Source organism: Cyclopterus lumpus, chromosome 19, assembly GCF_009769545.1.
Source record: "Cyclopterus lumpus isolate fCycLum1 chromosome 19, fCycLum1.pri, whole genome shotgun sequence".
In the NCBI taxonomy this organism is placed as follows: Eukaryota; Metazoa; Chordata; class Actinopteri; order Perciformes; family Cyclopteridae; genus Cyclopterus; species Cyclopterus lumpus.
In genome coordinates this window covers 10181144-10204491 of record NC_046984.1, presented here as the reverse complement: position 1 = coordinate 10204491, position 23348 = coordinate 10181144, and the positions used below count along the sequence as shown (strand labels likewise).

Here is a 23348-nt window from a genome sequence, read left to right as displayed (position 1 = left end):
TTCTGCCAGACGCGTGTGAGAAAGATGACTGAAGAGAGCATCTGAAACACCTCCTGTGTACACAAGCCTTTGGTGGTGCTGGAACGTGTTGTTTTCTTAGCTTTGGACAGAGCCAGGCGATCACTTTCCACCTGTTTTCAGTCTCAATGTTAAGCTAATCTTATTGATGGCTAGTGGGAGCTTCATATTTACATTACAAACGTAAGTGGTATTGTTATGAAATAAACATGTTCATAATATGACAATGCAGGTGATATGTTTACCTTTTGCCAATAAGAAAATGTCCCTGGTCACCAGCTAAGATCCGGTAAGTGACCTGACCGTTGGGACCTGCATCGGAGTCGACTGCCGCCAGCTGGGTGAGATACACAAACACGCAAAGGGTGTCTAAACACTCAGCATCCATATGAAGTGTAATATTTATATTGCAAACAGTACACGCATCGGAACTGTTATTAATACATAGTGTGCGTTTAGCAGTGCGTACCTGTAGCACAGTTTCTCCAGGCATCATATCAGTAAACAGGTTGACATCGTAAGAGACATTCGCAAAAGTAGGAGTGTTATCGTTAGCATCCAACACTGTTATCACCACGGTAACCGGAACGCTCTGCTGGACTCCGTCGGATGCTAAAAGCTGGAGAGGCACAGAGAAGAAGAAAAAGGACAAGAGCAAATAAATAAAATGTCCCTTTGATGATAAAATGTTACACTCAGCCGAGCTACAAAAAGCTACCTTTTGAGAATCCTGGGATGGACGGACTGTGTTCTCAATACGTCCCCTTCACATCTTGATAGAACCTGTTTGTTCCCTTGTTTCTTTTGAGGGAGAGTTGTTCAGTCTTTTTTTTCAATCTAAATCCTGTTTTGAGTTTATTTATGTGTGTTTGTGGGTGCAAAGGAAAACTGTTGAACTTATCAGTCCCGTCTGTCACTCCCCTTTATCGTATTCCATCTTCACAATTTCCTCTCAATGATAGCTGTACCTACTGCTTTCAGTGTGTATGAAGTCTGCGAAAAAATATATATCAAACACAGAAACAATGGACAAACATCTGTGTCCAATTAATCATAATGTTTCAAAGTGCATTACATTAAACTTGAAATACTTTCACGTTATGTATTATTCAATAGTTTCTGTGAATTATATATAGTTTCAAATTAATTTCTTCCAAAATTTTGCAAATACGCTTATTCACTTTCTTGTCTTCATGCTAACCGAAGCTAAACTACTAAGCAAATAAGCACGTTTACGAAATGATTTAGCTATTCACGTAAGCAGGACTTATTCATCCTGTCAAATGACATAATGCTCCCTGTCATTTTAGCTTTTTATGTACCCACCGAAAAAAAAGCAAACATCCACTATGCAATTTGGCATTTCTGAAATGTTGCAAATAGTCAGTAATTGTGAGATGAAATTAAAACACTCAAAGTTAGGTAGGCTGAGATATCATAGCGCTTTAGAATTAAATGAACAATAAAATAAAATTCTTCCCAAAAAAGCTTTTTGTCATGATCTTGGTCTCCTTTGTCATTCATTCAGCACACACACATTAAAAATAACAAATGAAATGTGTTAATGTAAATAGTCCATCCATGATGCATATCAAAGTGCAGAAGCTTCTTCACTGATAGCAATCTTCTCTGGCGCAAACTCATCTGCCAAGAAGCTGATTGACTAAAATGGAAATCCTCCCTCTCTCTCTCTCTCTCTCTCTCTCTCTCTCCATCTCTCTCCCTTCCTCTCCCATCCTCTCTCTTCCTCCTCCATGAGTTTAATTTCTCCTGCAAGGCTTTCATGATGATTACTGTACACCTCTGCCTTTCAATCAATACGCCAGGTTTTCTGCTTTTCCCATCTTTAACTTCCAAATGGATGCATGTACACACAAGGATTCATAAACTCATACAATATGCCGTTTTTTCACACACACACACACACACACACACACACACACACACACACACACACACACACACACACACACACACACACACACACACACACACACACACACACACACACACACACACACACACACACACACACACACACACACACACACACACACACACACACACACACACACACACACACACACACACACACACACACACACACACACACACACACACACACACACACACACACACACACACACACACACACACACACACACACACACACACACACACACACACACACACACACACACACACACACACACACACACACACACACACACACACACACACACACACACACACACACACACACACACACACACACACACACACACACACACACACACACACACACACACACACACACACACACACACACACACACACACACACACACACACACACACACACACACACACACACACACACACACACACACACGCTGCCAGCATGACCAGGCTGAAATTGGCAGGGAAACAATGTGGTGAGGCACACCCAGACAGCGGTGGAAGTAAAAGTAGCACCACATTGCCCTGCTAGTCATCACATGTATAGAAGCAGTGCTAAATACAAAATGAAACCCATATTTAAATGATTTAAACGTTCCTGGTTTACGAAAAGACATGAGTGTCCACTTTTTGTCTTTTCACATCTTTCATTCTTTGTGCTTCCTGTCGCCCTCCTCCTTTGTCGCTGGTTGATTTCTCTGTAACCACCTGCTCTCTTAAAAGTGTGTTTTCTCTCGCTCACTCACGCAGCCCCCCCCCCCCCCCTGCAATTTCACTCCCCCTCACTTTTCTCACTTCTCTCTCGTAACGGGTTAAATTAGGCTTGAAACATGACCGACTTTGTGGAGCTACAGGTACAGGTGCCTGACACATTCCTGTTCTCTATCCAATCTCTCCTCTCCTCTTATGTTGCCTCCCGTTTGAACCTCTTCACAAGATAAGAGTCTTTTCATTCCAAGACCACCTCTAGGGTTTTATCTCTGAATTGAGGGGAGTTATTCAAATGCATTCAGAATCGTATCTCTCTCTCTCTCTCCCGCATACATATTGTATATAATGCACACTAATGCAAAGGCTGTAGAGTACCGTGAATGTGTAGGAGTCCTGGGTCTCTCTGTCCAGCGGCTGCACCAGGGTGAGATATCGTCTGATTCCAGTAGCAGACACAGAGAAAACATTAGCATAGCTGTCCACTGAGAACTGGAGTTGAGGGTCCCTGGTCTGTTGGATAGAAAGAAAGATGTTGAGGGGAACAGAAAAGACATTAAAGTCATTACACGTTTTCTTTTTTATCTGAGGAAAGGTACTGTACTGCTAACAGAGCACACATAAAGCTGTAGCACATTTACACCTGACAGCTGCCCGGTACAACCACAGCGGCGAAGTGATGGCTGCTAAGCACCTTTATTGGTTCAATTAAAAAGGGACACTCGGACATTTTAGGGGATTGGATGCTTGATGAATCTACAGTGAATAATCAAAAGAGCACATAACAATAGGTGACACACATTTTACGAAAGCAGCAAATATCTCTCTCAAATCTCTTTGAGAATGTATTATATTTTCCAAATTAAAAAAGGGAAAAAAAAGGAGTGGAGAAACCGAACAAATGAAAATGTTTCCTAAACAGCTGAGAGCAACGAAGAGCTCAGACAGGAGAGGGTGAATGAAAAACATCTCAGTGGTTTGCTTGAAATAACAATTCTCCTGAGAGGACTGTGTGTGTGTGTGTGTGTGTGTGTGTTATGTACTAGTGATGGAGAGGCACTCCCCATCCAAGTATTTCTCTGACATTCCCCACACAGTCTGTATGTGTATGCTGTATATGGACGTGTATGAGAGTGTGTATGTGTGTGTGAGCTCTCATTCTAGATCAGGCCGGCTCAGTAAGGTAGGAGGGCTGATAATATTGTCGATGTAGCCAGTGTGGATATTGAGTCATTAATAAAACACACACACAGACACAGTCGTATGCACACACACAAATAAAAATGACGGATGGCACATAAAAGCAATTAGGACTAATCATCATTGTTGATACTTAATGGTGGAGGAAAGACCAGGGTTAGCAATATTTAAAATAACTCAACGTATATCAATCTCCACAAACACACACAGAGTCTCAGGAACACACTGAAACACACACATTATCCCCACTAAGCTCATTCCCTGCTGTGGGGGTATTTTAGAAAGCAATGAACCAAAGCTTGTTTTTGTCAAAACGCCTATGCTACATCTTCAACAAACTAAGCTCTTGGGAAAGCAGCGGCGATAACAATGCTGAAGCACTGTACATTCTCACATTATCACAGAGAAGCAATTTAAGAGGGAAATGGTTTCACCATCCAGATTCCCAGGGACATTAGATAGGGCCCTTCACACACTGCAAGGCACAAGTAGAGATTCAGGACCCAAAGAAGGGCTGAAGCGGACACCTCAATGGTTCCATCCTACTGTTTGAACACTGTCACCATACTGTAGCTTTTGTTTACATGGTGACTAAATTGTGTTGAAGAACGGGAATCGGCTTGTTTACTTCTGTTACCACACGTGAGACCTCGAGGGAAGTTCCAAAGTGCCAGAATATAAGGATTTACCGTCACGGTTTACGTTACCAAGCGACCGTTGGCTAAACGGCGCCTTCAAATAGCAATTGTCCAATCATAGCGTTGCAATTGTAACAAGGTATGGAGGACCTGTCTCCATATGTTAGAGCGGTGGCCATGGGACTGTAGTAAGACTGATACACCACACCAAGAGTTTGGAGGGTTGTGTCTTTTGATTCATACATTCATCTATGTATTTTGCTCTACAAACTCAAAAACAAAAGAGCAAAAGCTGAAGGGATGGAACAAACCGCATGTTTGTCTGCTACAACATGAGCTGTTAATGTTGTGATGCCCAGCTGACAGCCAGCTCCTTTTTATTTCAGCAGGCAAACTCGACAAGATACCTGTTAAAAATATGAAGTCTTTCGACGACATCATACCAAATTCAAGGACCCGTTTAAAAGGAAACCAATGTTAGTAGTAAATGGAGCAGTGTTATTTCCGTAAACAGTTTAAGTGCGATGCGACAAGAGAGAGCTCAGCAGCCATATGAACCGTAACTAGGGGAACTGAGATAAACCGTCAAATTTCCATCTAGCAAATTGTTACATGGCACGTCGAATTATTAACAAGTTGCCTTGAAATATTGAGAGACAGGCGTTGAAATTAAGAGCAAATCAATTTGCACTAGTGTTTGTTGTCAAAGACAAAGAACTCGGCAAAAGGAGGTAACGGTATGAAGAACGACCTCAGCTGATACCGACAGGCATCTCATTAGATGTCAGCTACAAAAGATGCATACACAATCTGAATACGGTATTCATAAACACTCAAATTCAATGCATTTATTTGCACAAAGGTTTATTTGCTAGATGTGCATATTAATGCTATAAACAATAGTACATCCAATTTTGCAAATACATCATTCCGTATATTTACAAAAGCATTATTCTTTCTACTAAGTGTGATAATTTGATTAGTCAAAACACGAGTATTAATATGCGTTTGATGTCTTTCGTCAAAGACAGCTCTTTATGCTTTCATCCTCACCTCCTCCACATCGTTATCCAGAGCAATGATGGCCAGCGGTGGAGACAGGCTGGCAGTGGTCGCTATGGTGGTTCCCACTGGGGATGCTTCACTGACGTAGCCATGGTAACTGGTCTCCAGGAAGTAGGGTGCCTGGTTGTTTTCATCCAGAACTTCGATTTGGAGGTTGGCAAAAGCTGGCAAGGGGTGGCCGTTGTCCTGCTCTGCCTAAAGGCGAGGAAGAAAATAAATCTTAATTTTGGCTGCAATGCTTCACCTTCAAGCTCCTTTTTTCTGCTTTATACTATTTTAAATCTTGTTTGTTTGTTTCCGAAGGTGAAAGCTGAAATGTATTGGTCCAAACAGAAAAGCTGTTCTATATACTACAAATAATTTGACCTTTCAGACTTATTCCCTTCTCCATGCACCTTGGAATTAGGCAAAGTGTCTATGTCTTATGATCAGATTCAGCTATGAATCAAATTCGCCTCAGTTTCTTTGTCTCACATCTCCCCTTCAACTCTCTCACTCCCCCTTGGGAAGGCTTGTGGCTTTCTCCTTGTGTGGAAAGTCTATTATAGACCATATCTTGTAATTTCCAGACGGTTAAAAATGCCATCCAGAACGGCGAGTTTGATTATTGTGGAACACAGTGTTCATTCCCAACCTCCCCCCGTAATGTTACTCTTGTTGGAACACATGACTATACAACGGTTTGATTGCCTTTGTACCCGTGTGTTTTCTGTTTGTTTTACTCTCCTCTCCTCTGTGTCTTCTTTTCTGCTCGCCATTGTCATCTGCATCTCATTCTTGTTGCCTTCTTGCTCCCTCGGGTTTCTTCCTCCTCTTCCCCTCATTCATTATTAGTTCATGTGGGATCAAACAGCTTTGCCATCCCAAAAGTACACCGAATGCAGTGTCATCTCTTCACTCATACACGCACACCTTTAACTACAGCAAAAACCTTCTGTAGAGGAACATTTGCCTTTTACATTTCAGTAGAGCCAAACCTGATGTATGCTCGGTGGTCTAAATCCATTACCAGCCTAAGTGAGACAAAAAACACCTCCACCCAGTATGTGATAGATAGTACTAATGCATCACAATTACTGGCACTTAATATGTTCTTGGTAAACTATTTTTAATTGACAGAAACCAGGAAGCCCCTAATAAATTAATTTAGGAGGAGCAGCTGATCTTTATTTAAGATAACATATTTGCTAATCAACAGCTTGATGGATATTTGGGAGGTTAAGTGCAATGAGGAAAAAAAGCACAGCACATTGAGGGAGGAGGGTGTTGTTTCCATAAGAAACATGCTGGTTCGAAAATCAAGTTACGCCTCCCCTTTTTTGCAGTCCCAGTGTTTCTCACCTTGATAACCAGATCAAATCTGCGGTGGAGTTCTCTATTGATTGGCTTTAGTATCAGGAGCTCTGCTGTGGTGCTGTTCAAGCTGAAATATTCTGCATAGGACTCTGGTTTGCCTGAGAGAGAGAGAGAGAGAGAGAGAGAGAGAGAGAGAGAGAGAGGGACACAAGAGGACACCAACAGTAAGAAATTAGCAAAAACAGAATTTACTAAAGTGGTGTAGATTGTATATGAGTCAGGGAGAGACATCAGTAATTGGTTTAAGAATCATGTGTGCCTGGTGGGCGCCTCGGGTGAGTATAAAAGATACAAGCAATGAGGGGGGGGGGGGGGGGGGGGGGCAGAGCGGGATGGCTAGTGTTCCCAGTTTTCTCATCTCTGCTCTCCACAGGTGGGAAACACACGTGGACTTATACATATGTGGAGCTTTAGAATGCTGCATTGCTCTGTGGGGAAATCATGTTTCGCTGAGATGAGCACATGTAAACAAGGCAGCATAAGCCCCCTGAGATCTGTGGTTACGGATGTTTGTGTGAGTGCCTATCTTCTCCTCAGCAAAAATCAACGAATCAACACACAGTATGTTCTTTGACATTATTTTGTTATACAGGGCAATTACCAAACATTATTTAGTTTGGTCCGATGAAGACAATTAGTACTAAAAATCCTCTTTGAACATTTAAGATTTTTCCAACTGACCCTCAACTGCTATTAATTGTTGTTTTCTTTTTCACATCACAGATCTTGGGGGAGATTTTGAGTTCAACAGATTCTCTCATAATCCTCACTGAGAAAGAATATATTCATGGGAGGAGTCAGGAATATGTCATAAAGTCAGTGTCAAGTCATGAGAGTACATTTTGACAGACTATGCAGATCCTTTTTTGTGGCTTTGCATTCACAATTTAACAATTAATCCAGATGTCTTGCAGCGATGGTGCACTATTGCTGCCATAAATAATAATAATATCAACTTAGGAATTGTACGCTGTATTATTGTAAACATCGTATCCTTTGCAAACTGTCTATCGGCATTCCTGTAAACAATCACTTCCCATACTCGTTAGAATTAATCCTGCATCTAAACATTTAAGCGCCTTACTCAAAAACCTTACAATCCTTTTCTTCCAATTAGCCCTGAGACCACAGATCTGCATTGACGAGATTTGGTTGTGTAAAGCCCCATGTGAACAAATGTCACCGGAAATTGGAATTGTCTTGCTGTTGGTAAATTGGCCATTATATAATGTCTTCTTTATATGTGACAAATGTAACAGTTTGTAAAGCAATATAGTATACTTTTTGGTGAGAAAAAAGCAGACATAAATATCTGTTTTCCGGCCAATACAAACAATTAAATACTTAACAAATTAAGGTACGTTATCATGTTTTTTCACATAAAACACAAATGCAATACTTTATTATTACCTAGCAATCCTGCTAGGTTTGTTGCTGTTGGTGGCACAGAAATGTCTATTGTCTGGCAGTACACATTGCCTTATTGCCCAATAACTAGTGATAACCAATCTAAAGCCAACACAAAGTAAACCCACCAATGAGGAAGGAGTATTGGAGCCCTGGCCTTTCAGAGGGAGGTTGTATGTTTCTGTCTTGGTCCACAGCTTGAATGGGTGGAGTCACGTTGACGGGATTCACCTTATTCTGGAGACACAAGTTGAAGATCACAGTCATCACTGACACATATGACATAACAGATAGATTAGTATGAAACAAACATAAGAAAGAGTCATTTCCAACTTGCGCCACAGGCCTACACTTTATGGAGTTACATTTTGTGAATGAAAAACAAGGAAAGATAATATTCAAATGAGCAAATTTGAACTTGTAGAACAACTTGTCGCAAAGAGTGCCGGATTTAATTAAAAATAACTACTGCTTTAAACAATAGCAAAACAATATTAAATATTTAAAAAAATAGAGTTGTTCTAAGGTATGAAGAAAAGATGTATCCTAAGCTATTTACTTATGTAACTGAAGGCTAAGCAAAGCAAGAGCGAGTTGAACAGGAAAAAAACATTCAGGAGAACTAATTCATAACCCCAAACAACAATTAGGACCAATTTCCATTATGTATATCCATTGTACTGCTCTGAACACATACTGTATGAGTCTGCAGGTGGGGATCCCCATCTGTATGCGAGTGTGGCCAGGCTATAATGTTGACTTATAATAGTGTAATATGCTGAGGTGTGGGTGATATAAAGACCCCTACTGGGGGAAACATTACATGTCTACAGGATACAATCACTAAAGCTATAAATGTCAAGCCCCCCCCGCAACCCCTCCACACACACGCACACACACACACACCTGCTGTCATACAATAATTTACCACAGCACCTGTCGTGCAGCACTTAAAATCTACAAGCCATCGTGGAGCTATATCTCCTTAACTGTCACTGAGGAGAGGAAAGGAGGGGCACACAGACAGAGAAGAAGTTATGGCAAGTAATGAGGTGGAGTAAAAGAGGGTGTAAATATATGAAGGGAAATGAATTTGCCAGGAGTTGAGGGTAAACATGGAGCTGGGGGAGATGTAACAGCAAAGAAGAACGGGGGAAAGCGAGCCAGGTCACGGAGAACACTGAGATGCTTTAAATGTGTGTTAACAATGACAATCATCAAACACAGGACTTTACGATCAAATACCCCACTGACAACAATACAGGAGTCTAATACCGTCAGAAGTGACAGTGAGTAGTAAAAAAAGAACGATCTTGTGTTAAATGTAAGGTGTAAGTTCAACTCTTAAAAATTTAAATAGTTGATGTCTGACAGTAGACAGTCCCACTCAGTGTCACTAACTCTAATAATTACGGGCACTGATATTGTGCCAGATATTATAAATAATGAATATCCTTGATATTATCTGTGTTTTTAGACCTACACTGACAGTTATTCTTTTTTGAAGAATTCCTTCAAGATGTAAAATGTTTCATGGATTGGTACACAAGAAACTCAGATTCAATGCATTTACATTATCAGCTTGCCCTCAAAAAGGAAAATGTGATCCTTGAATGCCCACTCCAAAGTTGGACATCCCTCTTTTAGACCCCCGGACTACAGAAATATCATTGACTTGTACACAAGTGTAAAGTGTATGCGGGAGATCAGCCTCCAAACGCCAGTGTTTAGGGGGAGAGAGATGCGCCTACAGAGGGACGAGGAGAAGAGACGCGCTGTGAGCTCTCTGGTCACGGCTGTCGGGACAGTAATCGGGTGAGCACTGAGAGGTCTGCAGGTTGATGCAAGATCTTGATCTGCCAACGTTACCCGTTTTCCATTTTTTATTTAACAAATGCAGACTTGGAGAAACAGGGGTTCCCAGTTACCAACCTTAGGTTTAGTAAAAAACAGATGACTCAATGAGAGCCTGATGAAAACTGAACCCACTTAATGATGCATGCCCAATATGTGGACCCCCAGAAACTCACACAAGCTGGGCAGGGAATGATAAAAGAGTGTTTACTAGGCTTTGAAGGCTTAATGACAGAATCATGACGACCGGTAGAAACGGCTGGCAGAAAAGCAGCAACAGGTCTCCAACATGACTGAGTCGCAGACACGACAACAACAGCAGCCACCTGGCAAATGTGAGGGGGTAAAACTACCTTTTATATAAATTATGGAACTAATGAGCAAAATGAGCAGCAGCTGTGCAGGCAGGTGGCCGATCACGAGAGCAGCAAGGTAATCAATAGAGGAGGGGAAAAGCCTGCTTGTGGTCAGGTGAGGCTCCGACTGAGCGATACATGTCAACACAGGCTTTGTAATGCAAAGGAGACTCGGCACTCCCCTATCGCATAAAAAATAGATTTCCACAATGAGGTGTTCCGCAGTCCTGCAAAGGTGTACTCGGTGTTGGAATAAAGTTATGGCATATAGTGATGTGGCCTCTGATGCTCTGTTCTTCGTTATGTAACTCGTAGCCAACCACTTGCCACGCAATGACAACCTAAATAATTTGGTCAGGTCTTGGGAGAGTTGTTTACTGTAGTGTTCAATAATCTATTTTCCCCTCAGAGCTATAAATGTCTGAGTTGCAGAGGCAGCAACGTTTGTGAAGTGCATGTGTGAACATGGCCTGACAGCCAACTCCTCGGCATAAATGACCAGCCTCTTGGTGTGTGCGTGTGTGTGTGCGTGCGTGCGTGCGTGCGTGCGTGCGTGCGTGAGATACAGACAGTCAGAGAATAGTTATGTTGCCTCTAAGGCTCTGAGGTTGTCATATCTTATTAGTCTGATTAGGACTCAAACTATAGGACTCTTCAGTCATTCCTGTCCTCACTTCACCTCGCCATCTTCCGTACATCCCAGCGACAGCAGAGAGCTGCCGTCCTTTGCACATCTCTAATCACATCTCAGAATGATATCCATCTCTCTGTCTATCTATATATCAATCTCCCTTCCTCAACAGTTTGAGGTGGGCAAACATAAACACTGAGCGTTCATTATATTGGGGTTCATTTGAGCAGAATGTCAGAGTACTCGTGTTTGATAGCCTTGAAGTTTAAGAGTGACCAGATAGCGCTTGTAGGGCGCTGGGTGCAGCGATTTTTCTCGCTCCATGGACACTCAGCCTTAATCAATCAAATTGGGCCCCTGAGAGACAGCTGCTTTGAAAAAGATAGAAGTGCATTCATTAAGGCGGATCTAATGGGAGAGATCATGCTGTTGGCATAAACACATTTATTCAAATGACCTGAGTTTGTTCAAGTATATAATTGTTTTTAAATAAAGTGATTTCACAATTCGTGTGTCTCCTGGTTCTATGCCAGGGGTCGGCAACCTTTGCTGCGCAAAGAGCCCTTTTTCCCCTTTTGTCCACCAAATATACAGGTCAGTTTACCGAGGGCAGGGCTCTGCAAATCATGATTAGCCACCTGCAGGGAAAGACGCTCGACACCGACGTGACGCACATTTTAAATGTATATATATATATATATATATATATATACATATATATATATATGTATATATATATACTACTGGGCAAAGTGTTTTCTTTTTTGTCAAAGCCTCAGGGGACCGCAACAGAGGGGCTGAAGAGCCGACCCCTGATCTAGACTATCTTGCTTATTTTGACTTTGAATATCAATAAAACCACCTCTGAAACTAAATTGTGTGCAGACCACCATATGCACCGTGTTAATAGTTGTTAAATCCTTCATCATAAAGGTTTAGACCTTTACAGGTGTACCTAATAACATTAACGATGGCGCTGTTAACGATGCAGCCATCATTAACTCTATCAAATACACCTGCTGTCACGACCGAACAAAGGACTAGAACCCAAACGCACGACTCTGGTGCAAAGTTACAACAAAAAGCGCAGTTTAATAAACTGGAACAAACAAATAGGAACAAAATAGCATGACCTGGGGAATTGCAAATGGCATGGACGAGGCTGGTTCTCTGGCACGAAAGGGAGATGCAGACAATATACACACACACACACAGGTTAAGGGCACAAGTGGGAACAATCAGACCAGAGGGGAAACACACAGGGGAAGGAACAAGTTGCCTGACACGAGAGGAAAGTTGACTTTCAAAATAAAACAGGAAATCACGAGACAACATGGACACGAAACTGATTAACTTAACCTAACAGTTTCCTGGACATGACACCTGCACATGTTCTGCTTTGACATGTCAAAATGTCATTCAAAGAGTGAACGCCACCAATAGGAAGGAGAAGCGACGCAGCCTCAGTTGGTCTGAATGATCCCATTCCTCTTTCCTACTGCGATGTTGTGAGATTATAAATACTGAAAACATCTCGAGTCAGCAGCGGTTGTGTGTTGGGAGAAAATTGACAAGTGAGAATCAATCTTTATGTTTGATGCAACGTGTTTTATACATCACTTCAGATTTTAAAACCTCTCAACTATTTTCCAGCATCATGTTTCTGTATCTCTGTCTGATTCTCTCTCTCTCTCTCTCTCTCTCTCTCTCTCGCTCTCTCTCTCCTTTGCTCCCTGTTTTATTTCATTTCCCCCTCCACATCATCTCCTCCCCTCTACATATCCATCGTAAACCCTGTCCTTGTCTGTGTACACTTGCTCCTTCTCAAAACCACGAGGTGTAAACTTGATTTACTCCTGCTGTTCTCTCGGCTCGGAGAATGTGTGTGTGTGTGTGTGTGTGAGTGTGTGTGTGTGTGTGTGAGAGAGAGAGACAAAGATCTATAAAAACAAAGAGATGAAGTAGACAATGTCCAGCGAGGCTTGACACTGTTCTGGGTGAGTGTGTGTTAGGGATGAATGCTCTGCTGACTTGAGATTTTTGCCTGCAGCAACTTTGTCTCATTTACAAGGTGGCATTGTACGTCATTTTTGATAACAACATTGGCCAAATGCCTGAAATTCAATATTATGAATACAGTGGTGTAAGCATGAATGCATACTATACGGTGATACAGACTCACTTTTAAATAACACTTGTTCATATAAAAAAGTACAAATCAGACACTAACTTTTACTTTCTGTTCAAAACAGTCTCTCAAAATCAATTTGTCATATATTATCACAAGGAAAGTAAAAAAACAACAAACAAGAAGTCATGTGTAACACAACTCTTTTCCAAAAAGAAATATGGTTGTATCATCTGTTTGGACCACCTTTTTGTTAATAACTACAGGCTATAAATATATATATATATATATATATATATATATATATATATATATATATATATATATATATATATATATATATATTAAGTGATAGCGAATAACCATTTTATCAGTGTTTTACATGTTTCTAATTGCTGATTAAATATGGGAGGCACTGGATTTTCAAAGAAATATACATGAATACACACTACAGTAACTTCAGACTTTTTTTTTTCACATCAAAAAAGATAAGAGAGAGGGTGAGTGGGCAGTTAAATATTGGTACATACTGTGTAGCTAAAAGTTATAAATCTGAATGAATCTCCTGTTGACAGATACCCGATTAATTCAATCTAGAAAAAGAAAACTCTTTGGTGGACACAGGCCGTAACGGCAGGCGTCATACAGACACATTTGACCATGTTTGAAAGTTCAGAGGTCATCATTTCTTCATGGTCTTTAGAATGCGTTAAACTGCATGCCCACGAAAAACATCCCTTCCATTTGAACTATAAATAGGAGATCAGTTTCCACTGTCACACAGAGACAAAAAGAGCATGTCCTCTGCGTCATGCACACAGACACAATGCAGTTTATGTTATAGCTACAAAACAGCCACACACTTACCGGTTCTGTCAGCTCCAGGACATTCGCCCTGTACGTGATGGGACTGCAGTCACGGGTGTTCCCAACAAGCGTACATGGTAGAAACATGGGGCCCAAGTCATCACCATCCAGCACGTCCACAGTGAGAGTGGTGGTGGCCGTACGGCGCTCACTGGGATAGGGGGCTCGGTCCTACGCAGACACAGAGATTGTATATTATTTTTGGATAATACTGCAATTTTTTCTGTAGATATTTACATATCTTCATCTTCAAGTCTAGAATAAAAATGACCTCTGCGTAGTCCTGCTGAATGTTTTCAGAGAAAATAAATCAACAAAGCTGCAGCGCACGCCTTAAAAAGTTGGTGTCTACTTTCAAGGGTAGATAAACGTTTGATGATTGCTTAATCATTAAACATTTATGGAAACATATTTAATAAAAGCTTAAACAAAACCGGCATGAGCTATTTTTACAGCAAATAAAGTTGGATTTGCATATGAATTGTTCCCACTTCCCTCTGTTGCTGTTCAATGATTGGCCTAAAAAAAGTGAAAGGATTAAACAGACATTTTACAGATAATGCACACGGCCTTTAGGGTTCATTAAAGGATGGACAGACATGTAGGGAAGCGCTAGTACAACTTTTTTGCAGCAACATTCAAGTAGATTAGACATTTGAGCAAGAGATTAATACAACACAATTCAAGTATTTGAATTAGTAATAAAAGATAAAAGATTCACACCTCTGTGTGCAGCTATTGTACCACAACTCTGAATTCATTGAAGAATGCAACTTAGATGAGACTAAACAGATAAAGTACTTAAACCAAAGTGTGGCGGCGGGGCGTGGTTAGGCTGAGCTGCAGAGGGGACGGAGCGGGGGGGTGGCTCAGGGAACGGTGCCGGGATGGGGTGTAATCAGCCTCAGCTGGGTTCAATCTGTGTTTGTGTCTCTTCCCGATAGAAACAGCAGTAGCGACTGAGGAAGGGGAAAGCAGAGGCGACGGAGCGGAAATAGCTGAAGCCATCGAAGCAACCGGGGAAAGGACAAGTTGCAATAATAAAGAGCACTAAGAACTAAATCAAGTGTGTTGCCCTCTCACAGGGATAACGGAGGAGCGTTACACAAAGTCTAAACCATTTCTCTTGCCCTCAATGACGAATGTGTGGACAAGCAATAAAAAGGTTTCAATCTCCAACAGCCGTGTGGGCGCTTCCATCCCGGCAGACCATAATCACTAAATGACCTTTGAAGAAACAAACCACTGCAGCATAGCCCATAAAAAGCGTTTCCCCTCTGTAGGATCTGTTGCGCTGAGAGCGTCAACATTCTAGGCCCGCCCACCTTTCAGCCGTCCAATCATACGCAAAGGATATTAATTCAACCCTTTTTGTAACTACACACCGCTCAAATACTCCATTTCTCTGGGGAATGCTCAGACCTCAGACCACAGAAGCTAAAGATACTTCAAAACATGAGAAAAAGGTGTATTCAAACAAGAAATTAGAGCCAGTTTTGAAATGCTAACTGAATGAATGGTACACCGTGCAGCACCATATTCACAAAAACTTTACCTCAATCCTAGTAACATATTCCAGAGAGAATGTCTGTGTAAAAGTTTCAAGCCTTTGAAAAAACCCACACCAAAATGTATGACCATGATTCATACATAGATGCATGAATGAAAAATAATTGGTTTAGGTGGACACCATTACGTTTTTATTAGAAAGAAGACCTTCATGAGAACTAAAGTGGATTTCAGTGAGGCCCCCCCCCTAAATTAGCAATACAACTAGCGACTAGACATGAGAAATATTATGTACACACTTTGATTTCTGCTCAGGCATTCATGTGGAATCACTCTTTTGTGAACGCATTTCTTATTCCAGTGGCAATGATTACTTGTTGATCTGCTGTTAGGCGTTTATCTGCCATCCAATTACATACAAAGGTAGCTGCTATCCAAATTCACAGGCAACAGGCTGATGTATCTCAATGGTCAATAACTGCTGTGTTTTTATTTCAAGATAATTAGGATATACACAAACACGTGTATTATTTCTATTTCGTAAAGCTCAGAACAAAACAGTCTCAGCCCAATTCCATTGATTCAACTCAGAGAATCAATTGGAAACGCAAACTCTGTGCAATTGAATAATCAATGCAACCATCACATCTCCACTCTAAAACTCTGAAGATATAACCACTATTTAAAATGTGTAATCTAGAATCTCATCTTATTCAACTTATATTTGGTGGTGTCTTTATCTAGGCAGCATAGTTTGTTGCCATCAAATTCTTTGTTTTTTTTCCATTTACTTCAAACATTGTCAAAACAAGCATACCACCTTAATTGTGTTATTTACTATTCAACCTGAATTTATTGTTTCTATATCACTGCATTACACTATGTTCTCCTCAGTGTCAATCATTAGAAAGCAAAAAAAAAGGAAATGGAGGTCTCCGCCAGGAAATAATCTCTTCATGATGCTTCGCTCACTCTTTTTTAACACAGTTAAAAGCAGTTGATACAATAACTAGCTACTGTAACAGTATTTCTAATTCATTCAAACTGTGCCCACGTTGCACGCTTTCATTTCTGAAAATAAATAAATGATGAATCGCTTTTTTTCCAGAGATGTACAATTAGTCGTCAGGAACATCCCGAAAGAACTCTGTTAGCTTGCTGTTTCCCTTTGCTTGCTTCCTTGATATCGGCACAGAGACGTGGAGGCACATATATATATGTATTTATTTCATTTTCAAAGACTTACATTTGCCTGTATGATGACCAGGTACCGTGTTATCTCCTCATAGTTGAGTCTTTCTTTGAGAACCACAGCACCAAATAGTGTCAGAGGGATGTCAAACGTTCTGTTGGTTGTCTGAAACACAAACAAACATGACAAGCATAGTGAGTCACTTACTGACTGATTTAGTGAAACAGTTACGAGACAGCTGCTTATGAGATAAAGTGGCATGGAATTGTTGCAAATTGAGAAAAGGGCATTGTGAAAAAAAGCAGATTGGGCATTTGAAATAAAAATAAAAATGATGTTCTCTAAAACTGTTTTAGTTTTTTCAACATTTTATAGTTATGAGTTTAGTTTTAATATATGTTTGCTCTATTTTGCTCTTGTTTATGTTATTTGTTTACAAATCTCACACGAGTCTTACTTCAAACACTCTAAAGTAGCTCGCCTGAGCAAGCGTTTATACCAACGTGTTTAAAATACTATGATTATACTCCACGAGTTCTGTGAGAGCTTTCTAGTTCTTCAATTCATCAGGAATGTTCTCAGTTTTTGAATTGGAGGCAAGGGAGAAAAAGTTTTCTTCACAAATTCAAGGTAATGGTGGGAGAGTAATTGATATAAAAAACATTTTGGGGTGAAGTATTCCTTTAAGAACCCAAATTATTATTATCATTATTATTGCCAAGAGCCTGGATAATGAGTTCATAATCTGGCCACTTCCAGCTTTGAAGAGTTCAGCAGGCAGATGGAAAACCTACCGGGTCTTTGGGGTTGTACTGGATGGTGTACTCTATCTGTCCATTGGGACCGTCATCGATGTCTTTTGCCCCATTGTTCCCCCAGAAACCAGAGAAGATAGTGGTGCCCACTGGCGTCAGCTGAAAACACAACACAGAGATGTAGAATATCAGCATCTTTTTTCTACAAGCTCACACAGCATGATGTCAAACGCGTAAACACTTTCATCCTCTGTACCACTGACATCACACAGCTTCTTCCCTGTACTGTTTGTGTCTCGTCTTCCTGACATCTTACTGCCTGCGTGTGGCAGAGATAAGGGACAGACGCACATTAAAACACGTCTGGCCATAAGGGATCTTGATACCCCACTGTCTCTACAAAACAAACAGAAAATGACTCGCAGCTTTATGTTTATTGTGCTCAAATGGGGCTTGAGAAGGAAGATCAGCTTGTAAATTGTGTGTGTGTGCTTTCATTTGCTCTGGAAATCAAATCCAACACGGGCAGCATTGCTCGTCTGTCTGCAGTCTGCGCCTCAGTCTTTATCTCTGTTTGCTACACCTCATTGCCCCAACACATTGAAGTCTTTAGATACAAGGGTGAAAGAAAATCATGTATCACATGACAAAAAGGCAGAAAGTCTTAATCTTAAGTGTTGTGTTTGATTTCAGTAACATTAAATAATAATAAAAACAGAAAGAGGTTAGACCAAAAATACGCACTGAAAAAAAACTATGTGATCTATCAGATTTTAGATATAGGACCTAAAATGTTGAGCCCAATCTGACTGTAGTCCAAAGACATTCTTCATTCAAATAAATTCACCCCCCCAAAACGACCCAGACAAACTAAATACTGATGCTAGAGCAGAAGGTACTGTGGTGGCTGCTTAACAACATTTGTATTTGTTTTATGCAAAGAGCAATTAAATTTGCATTTTTCATTTCATCAACTGGTTGGTACACATCAATATTCATTTTTTTTTTCAAGTTACTTTCAGCAACAGAGAACATCATGAGAATATACAGATGTTCGAGTCAGTTACTGTAACATGAGCTATTTTGCATTTGATCTTGTAACACATGATATTTCATGACTTTTAGTCAGATTGAGACGGCACATATTGGATGGCAACGGAGCATCAGAACATAATTCTAGTTATTTAATGATGTAAGAGATGTCATGGTAGCTGCAGACAGTGTGTCTGAAATTATGGTAACTGTCGCTAACTGTTCAGTCAAGTTAAAATAATTAATGTGTAGATGAAAACAACTTTTATGTTTAATATATATCCTTTCATGCTTTTGGTTTTCTTTGCAAAAATGATCTTTGGCAAGTAGTTAGTAGTGTATTGTATACCTACTGTATGATGTATGATTAGTAGTTTATAACATACATACAAACTCCTAATAAAAGCCATATTGGTCTTTTTATTTACAATCATTTTAATTTGTTTGCCATTTTTACTGCAACATTATAACTCACTTTCCAGTCGAGGAAAAAGAAGCTAGATATTTAGAAAGGTATTCAATTACATTTTCTAAAAAAATTCTTAACCTGAAAGTTGAACACTTGCCAAAGCACATGAAAGGAAGAACTTTGCCAGCCATAAATTGCCATGCTGTATTTTTTTTTAGCCATGCGCCTCAGGATCTGTGATTATGTGTCAAAACAGAAGTATAATCTCCAGACAGCACGAAAAACATTTGAGATTAAGTTTAATTAAGCTGCTGCACCAAAGATTTGTTACATCATTTCCCTCAACAGGGTTATCTCTGCCTCCCACTGATCACACAATGGTCTTCAGAAGGTCTCATGCTGTCACTTTGCCACTTGCGGATACGGCTCTAATGAAACAACTCCAGACTCCGGCAGCCGTGCCAACTCACGAAATCTGCCACGAGGATCACCTTGTACCCGGAAACTTTCACGCTGAGCTCATAAACTGTGTCCTAGACATTCTTAGAAATAATTATATATTTATATACATATTGCCTCTCTGTGCGTCTTAATCTTTCACTTTCTTGCACTCAACAACCGTTAGAAATAGACAAGTAAAAGCAGGTATGATGATGGAGCTGGATGTGACTCCTGATTCACACTCTCAATATTACATTTACTGCATTCGGTGGTCGGCGATGTGGGGGGCAAACTGAAGTGAATTACACAGAGCTGTCGCACTAAAACTGACCACATTTACCTTGGGTTGGCACAGGAATCATATTTTAGTTTTCTTTTACGATGCATCTCCTAAAGTGAACGGAGGGAATTATTTTCGTAGGAGTAATGAGATGAGTGCTGTGAGAGGTGGTGGGGCGGAGGAGGAGAAGAACAGACAACCAGAAATATATAGAGTGTGGCAAAGGAAAGGTGGTAGGTTGAGAAAAGGTGACATAATGAAGAGCTGGGAGTGGTTAAGGTGGCATGGAAGTGAGGGAGTGTGGGGAGCTTCAAAAACAGAGAAGAGAGGCCAAGAGAGAGAAACAGAGGTAGAGAAGCCAAATTGAGTTGGACAGGCTTTGGAGTACTGTATAATGAGATATTCTACTAGGTCTGCCTAGGTCCACATGTATCCTTGTTCAGTTTTCAGTCTGTTTCTCCTCTGGTTAAATCTACTCCCCTCGACTCGGGATGACACACTAACTTTGTGACTGGCATCTTAAAGACTATTCTGGAAGCCTGAGAATAAAAGATTTAGATCCTTTCCTCGACTGCCCAAAGATGTTTTTCCCTGCTTACGGTAACCTTCAACATTAGTGTGACAGCAAAATGCAATGTGCAAGACTATTTTGGGCATGTTTTTATTCGAAATACATTGCAGAAGGTATATACACCAGGCTACATTGTCTGAGTAAAGGGTAAATCTTAAAGTGGCATATGACCCCCAGAGCATCATGGGAAAAGCTACACTGCACATGCTGCGTACTGTACCACGTACCACTGTAGCCCCCCTTCCTTTGCTCTCTAGTCTCAGACCCATGAGTCCTGTACCTGCTGTCAGCAGCACTGCACTATAAGTGCAATAAATGGCTCTAGATTTTTAGGTGAAAGACAGTAAAGTATTTACACTACACTTTCTTTTTTTTTGTGAGGTGAGATTGTGTATGTTTACACGTCTGAAACCTTCACTGTGTATGTGTGTGTGTGTGTGTGTGTGTGTGTGTGTGTGTGTGTGTGTGTGTGTGTGCGTGCGTGTTTTACCTCACTGACGGCGACGTAGTATCTTGGCTGTTGGAAATGTGGTGCATTGTCGTTGCGGTCTCGCACAACGATGCGGACTTCATGTAAAATCACCGTGCCGACCAGCTCGTTGGTGCACTGAACCTGGACCACGATGGACTGAATATACGAGGGGGGCTGGAAAAGAGAAAAGCAGTCGAATAGATAAACTACAATTGTACAATAGCAATGCATAATTAACCAGAAAATAAAACTAAATAAATAAAACAAATCGCACAGAAGTCTGCCAGCCTCTTGTATTTCACTTTTTGTGCTAAATCAGATCTTTCAAAAAACATCTGATGGATTACTTTACGGAGCGAAACCGCAGGACGCTGGTTGAGTTTCTGTTGAGCTGAAGCTAAAACCTTCTTTTTTTCAAAATAGTGAACGTTGTCATGAAAATGTGCTTCCGCCACTTTTATCGAGTGTAAGATCGAAACTAGCTGTGAGACTAAACTGAGAGACAAGCAGCTGTATCTGCTGAAACAACATTACATTAGATTGGCTCCTAATTTGAGGTGCCACCTGAAAAGGTACCTGTGAGATTGTGTGACACAACAGATTCATTAAGATGTCAATCTATCTGACAATTAGGGGCCAAACCATGAGGAGCAAAAATATTCATGCAAGTTAAGACACTTTTAAATAACAATTGAAGAAAATAAAAAGCCGCTTTACATCTCTATCCAGAACGCGCCCGGTGCTGTTGAGGTAAAGGGCTTGTTTGGAAGGGTCAAGGATCACCCAGTAGTCGTGGTTATCCCGTAGCGACAGAGAGATGGTGCGCCCCGGACCCTCAGCCACGCCATTTATCTGCATGTTTTCCACCAATAACGTTCCTGGGGATACAATAAAAACATATATCAGCTGGAGAGAGACACACACAGTCCAGAGTTCCTGGAAATAGATTTGATTAACCAGAGCGATATGGGTTTGAATCTAATTTTATTAGTGGAACAAAAGAGGCAGCCCAAAGAAAAAAACTCAGCTTTTCATTACAGTATATGCCTGAGCATTACATGTAGAGATGGAGACGCACACAAACAGAAAAAGGCAAAGTAAGACTCTGTTTGCCTTGTCAATACCAGAACCTGGAGTACTTCAGACCAACTGGAACATTTCAGATAAAGAGACATCATGAAAAATGAACCCTTTGATGAGGCAGATAGTACAGACGGACAAAAACTGAATTCATCAAACACAACTGTGGCCATGAAGCATTTTGGGAATGAGAGAGAGAAAGAAAGAGAGAGAGAGAGAGAGAGAGAGACAAACAAATACAAGAAGACTAAACTGGAATTGAAAGGAAACGGTCTGCTGCATATTATCTCTCGATCAACGCGAAGCCAGGAGACGGTGTCGCAGGGTCAAAGAGAAGAAGGAAGATGCAGATGGAGAATCAGATAGGAAACATACTATTGCTGATTGACAGAGTCAATGAAAACTGAGTCCTGTTGCCAAACTTCTCAAATTTGTTGCTGGATTTCCATTATTATCCGTATTTCTGTTCTTCTTTCATATGTTCATTCATGTGTTTAATTAGTTTCATGAACTAATGCTTGTTTTTCTAGTCTAATTTTGTAAATGTAATGGAAATATTATAACAGAATAGGTGCAAAATATAAGTGAGGAAGAAAGAACATTAAAAAAAAAAGAAGCATTTTAACCACTAGACTCCAATGGGTGGAAGAGACTCATTACCAGGCCAGACACAAATAATGTAAAGTAAAGAATTTAACTCAGCGTCTGCCCTTTAACGGACGCTTTGCACGCACACAAACATCCGCACAAATACAACTACATAAACACACACACACACACTCTCTCTCTAAACGATCTCATATCTGATCTGCCAGACATAAATTTGGGTCATGGCCTTTTGTGCTACCATGGAAACCCTGTCAAATGCCTTGCTGCAATTCGCTGATGTTAAATACATGGGGAAAAATAATGAAATTGGATTCTTTATATGAGAAATGGGATAGAAAATATAATTCATTAGAGGATCTTAATTCCTTGCCATATTCTGGCTATTTCGCTTCTGGTTTTTCTGCTTCTGTCTTGCAAAATAAAATAAAAGGTCCAGGGAAAGAAGAAAGAGACCGATAGTACCAAAACCTTGTGTAACTAATTAAATTCCATACACCTTATAATAGTTTTCTAAGTGACCTCACTTCATGGGATGTGTGACTGAATACTGCGCCATATGAAATTGATGAACAGAACAGCATGAAGCAGAGACAGAGAGCAGAGAGACGAAGCTGTTCGAGAACAAGAAGCACAAAGAGCAATTAGAGAGCAAGAGGAAAGTGAGGCGAGAAAGATTCGGTTGAATGAGATTCTGAGAGGAATAAACACTTTAGAGAATATGAGGAGGAAATATCGAGAGAATTTGCGTTGTGGCGGCACATTAATAGAATTTTTACAGGACATTAGCTTAACTGAATGTGGCGACAGGTACG

At 40.6% G+C, this 23348-nt stretch overlaps 1 protein-coding gene across 1 annotated transcript in view; it reads right to left on the bottom strand.

Annotated features, from left to right (window-relative positions):
* LOC117748670 (protocadherin-15-like) overlaps nt 1–23348 on the bottom strand; it is a 113567-nt gene that overhangs the window by 75365 nt on the left and 14854 nt on the right. Inside the window, exons 4-14 of the mRNA XM_034558647.1 lie at nt 21565–21725; nt 20866–21021; nt 17682–17801; nt 16942–17052; nt 14181–14357; nt 8479–8581; nt 6929–7041; nt 5576–5782; nt 3063–3197; nt 488–637; nt 264–355 (exon numbers count right to left, since the gene is read on the bottom strand). Of these exons, the coding sequence (XP_034414538.1) occupies nt 264–355; nt 488–637; nt 3063–3197; nt 5576–5782; nt 6929–7041; nt 8479–8581; nt 14181–14357; nt 16942–17052; nt 17682–17801; nt 20866–21021; nt 21565–21725 (1525 nt within the window). The remainder of the gene's footprint in view (nt 1–263; nt 356–487; nt 638–3062; nt 3198–5575; nt 5783–6928; nt 7042–8478; nt 8582–14180; nt 14358–16941; nt 17053–17681; nt 17802–20865; nt 21022–21564; nt 21726–23348) is intronic.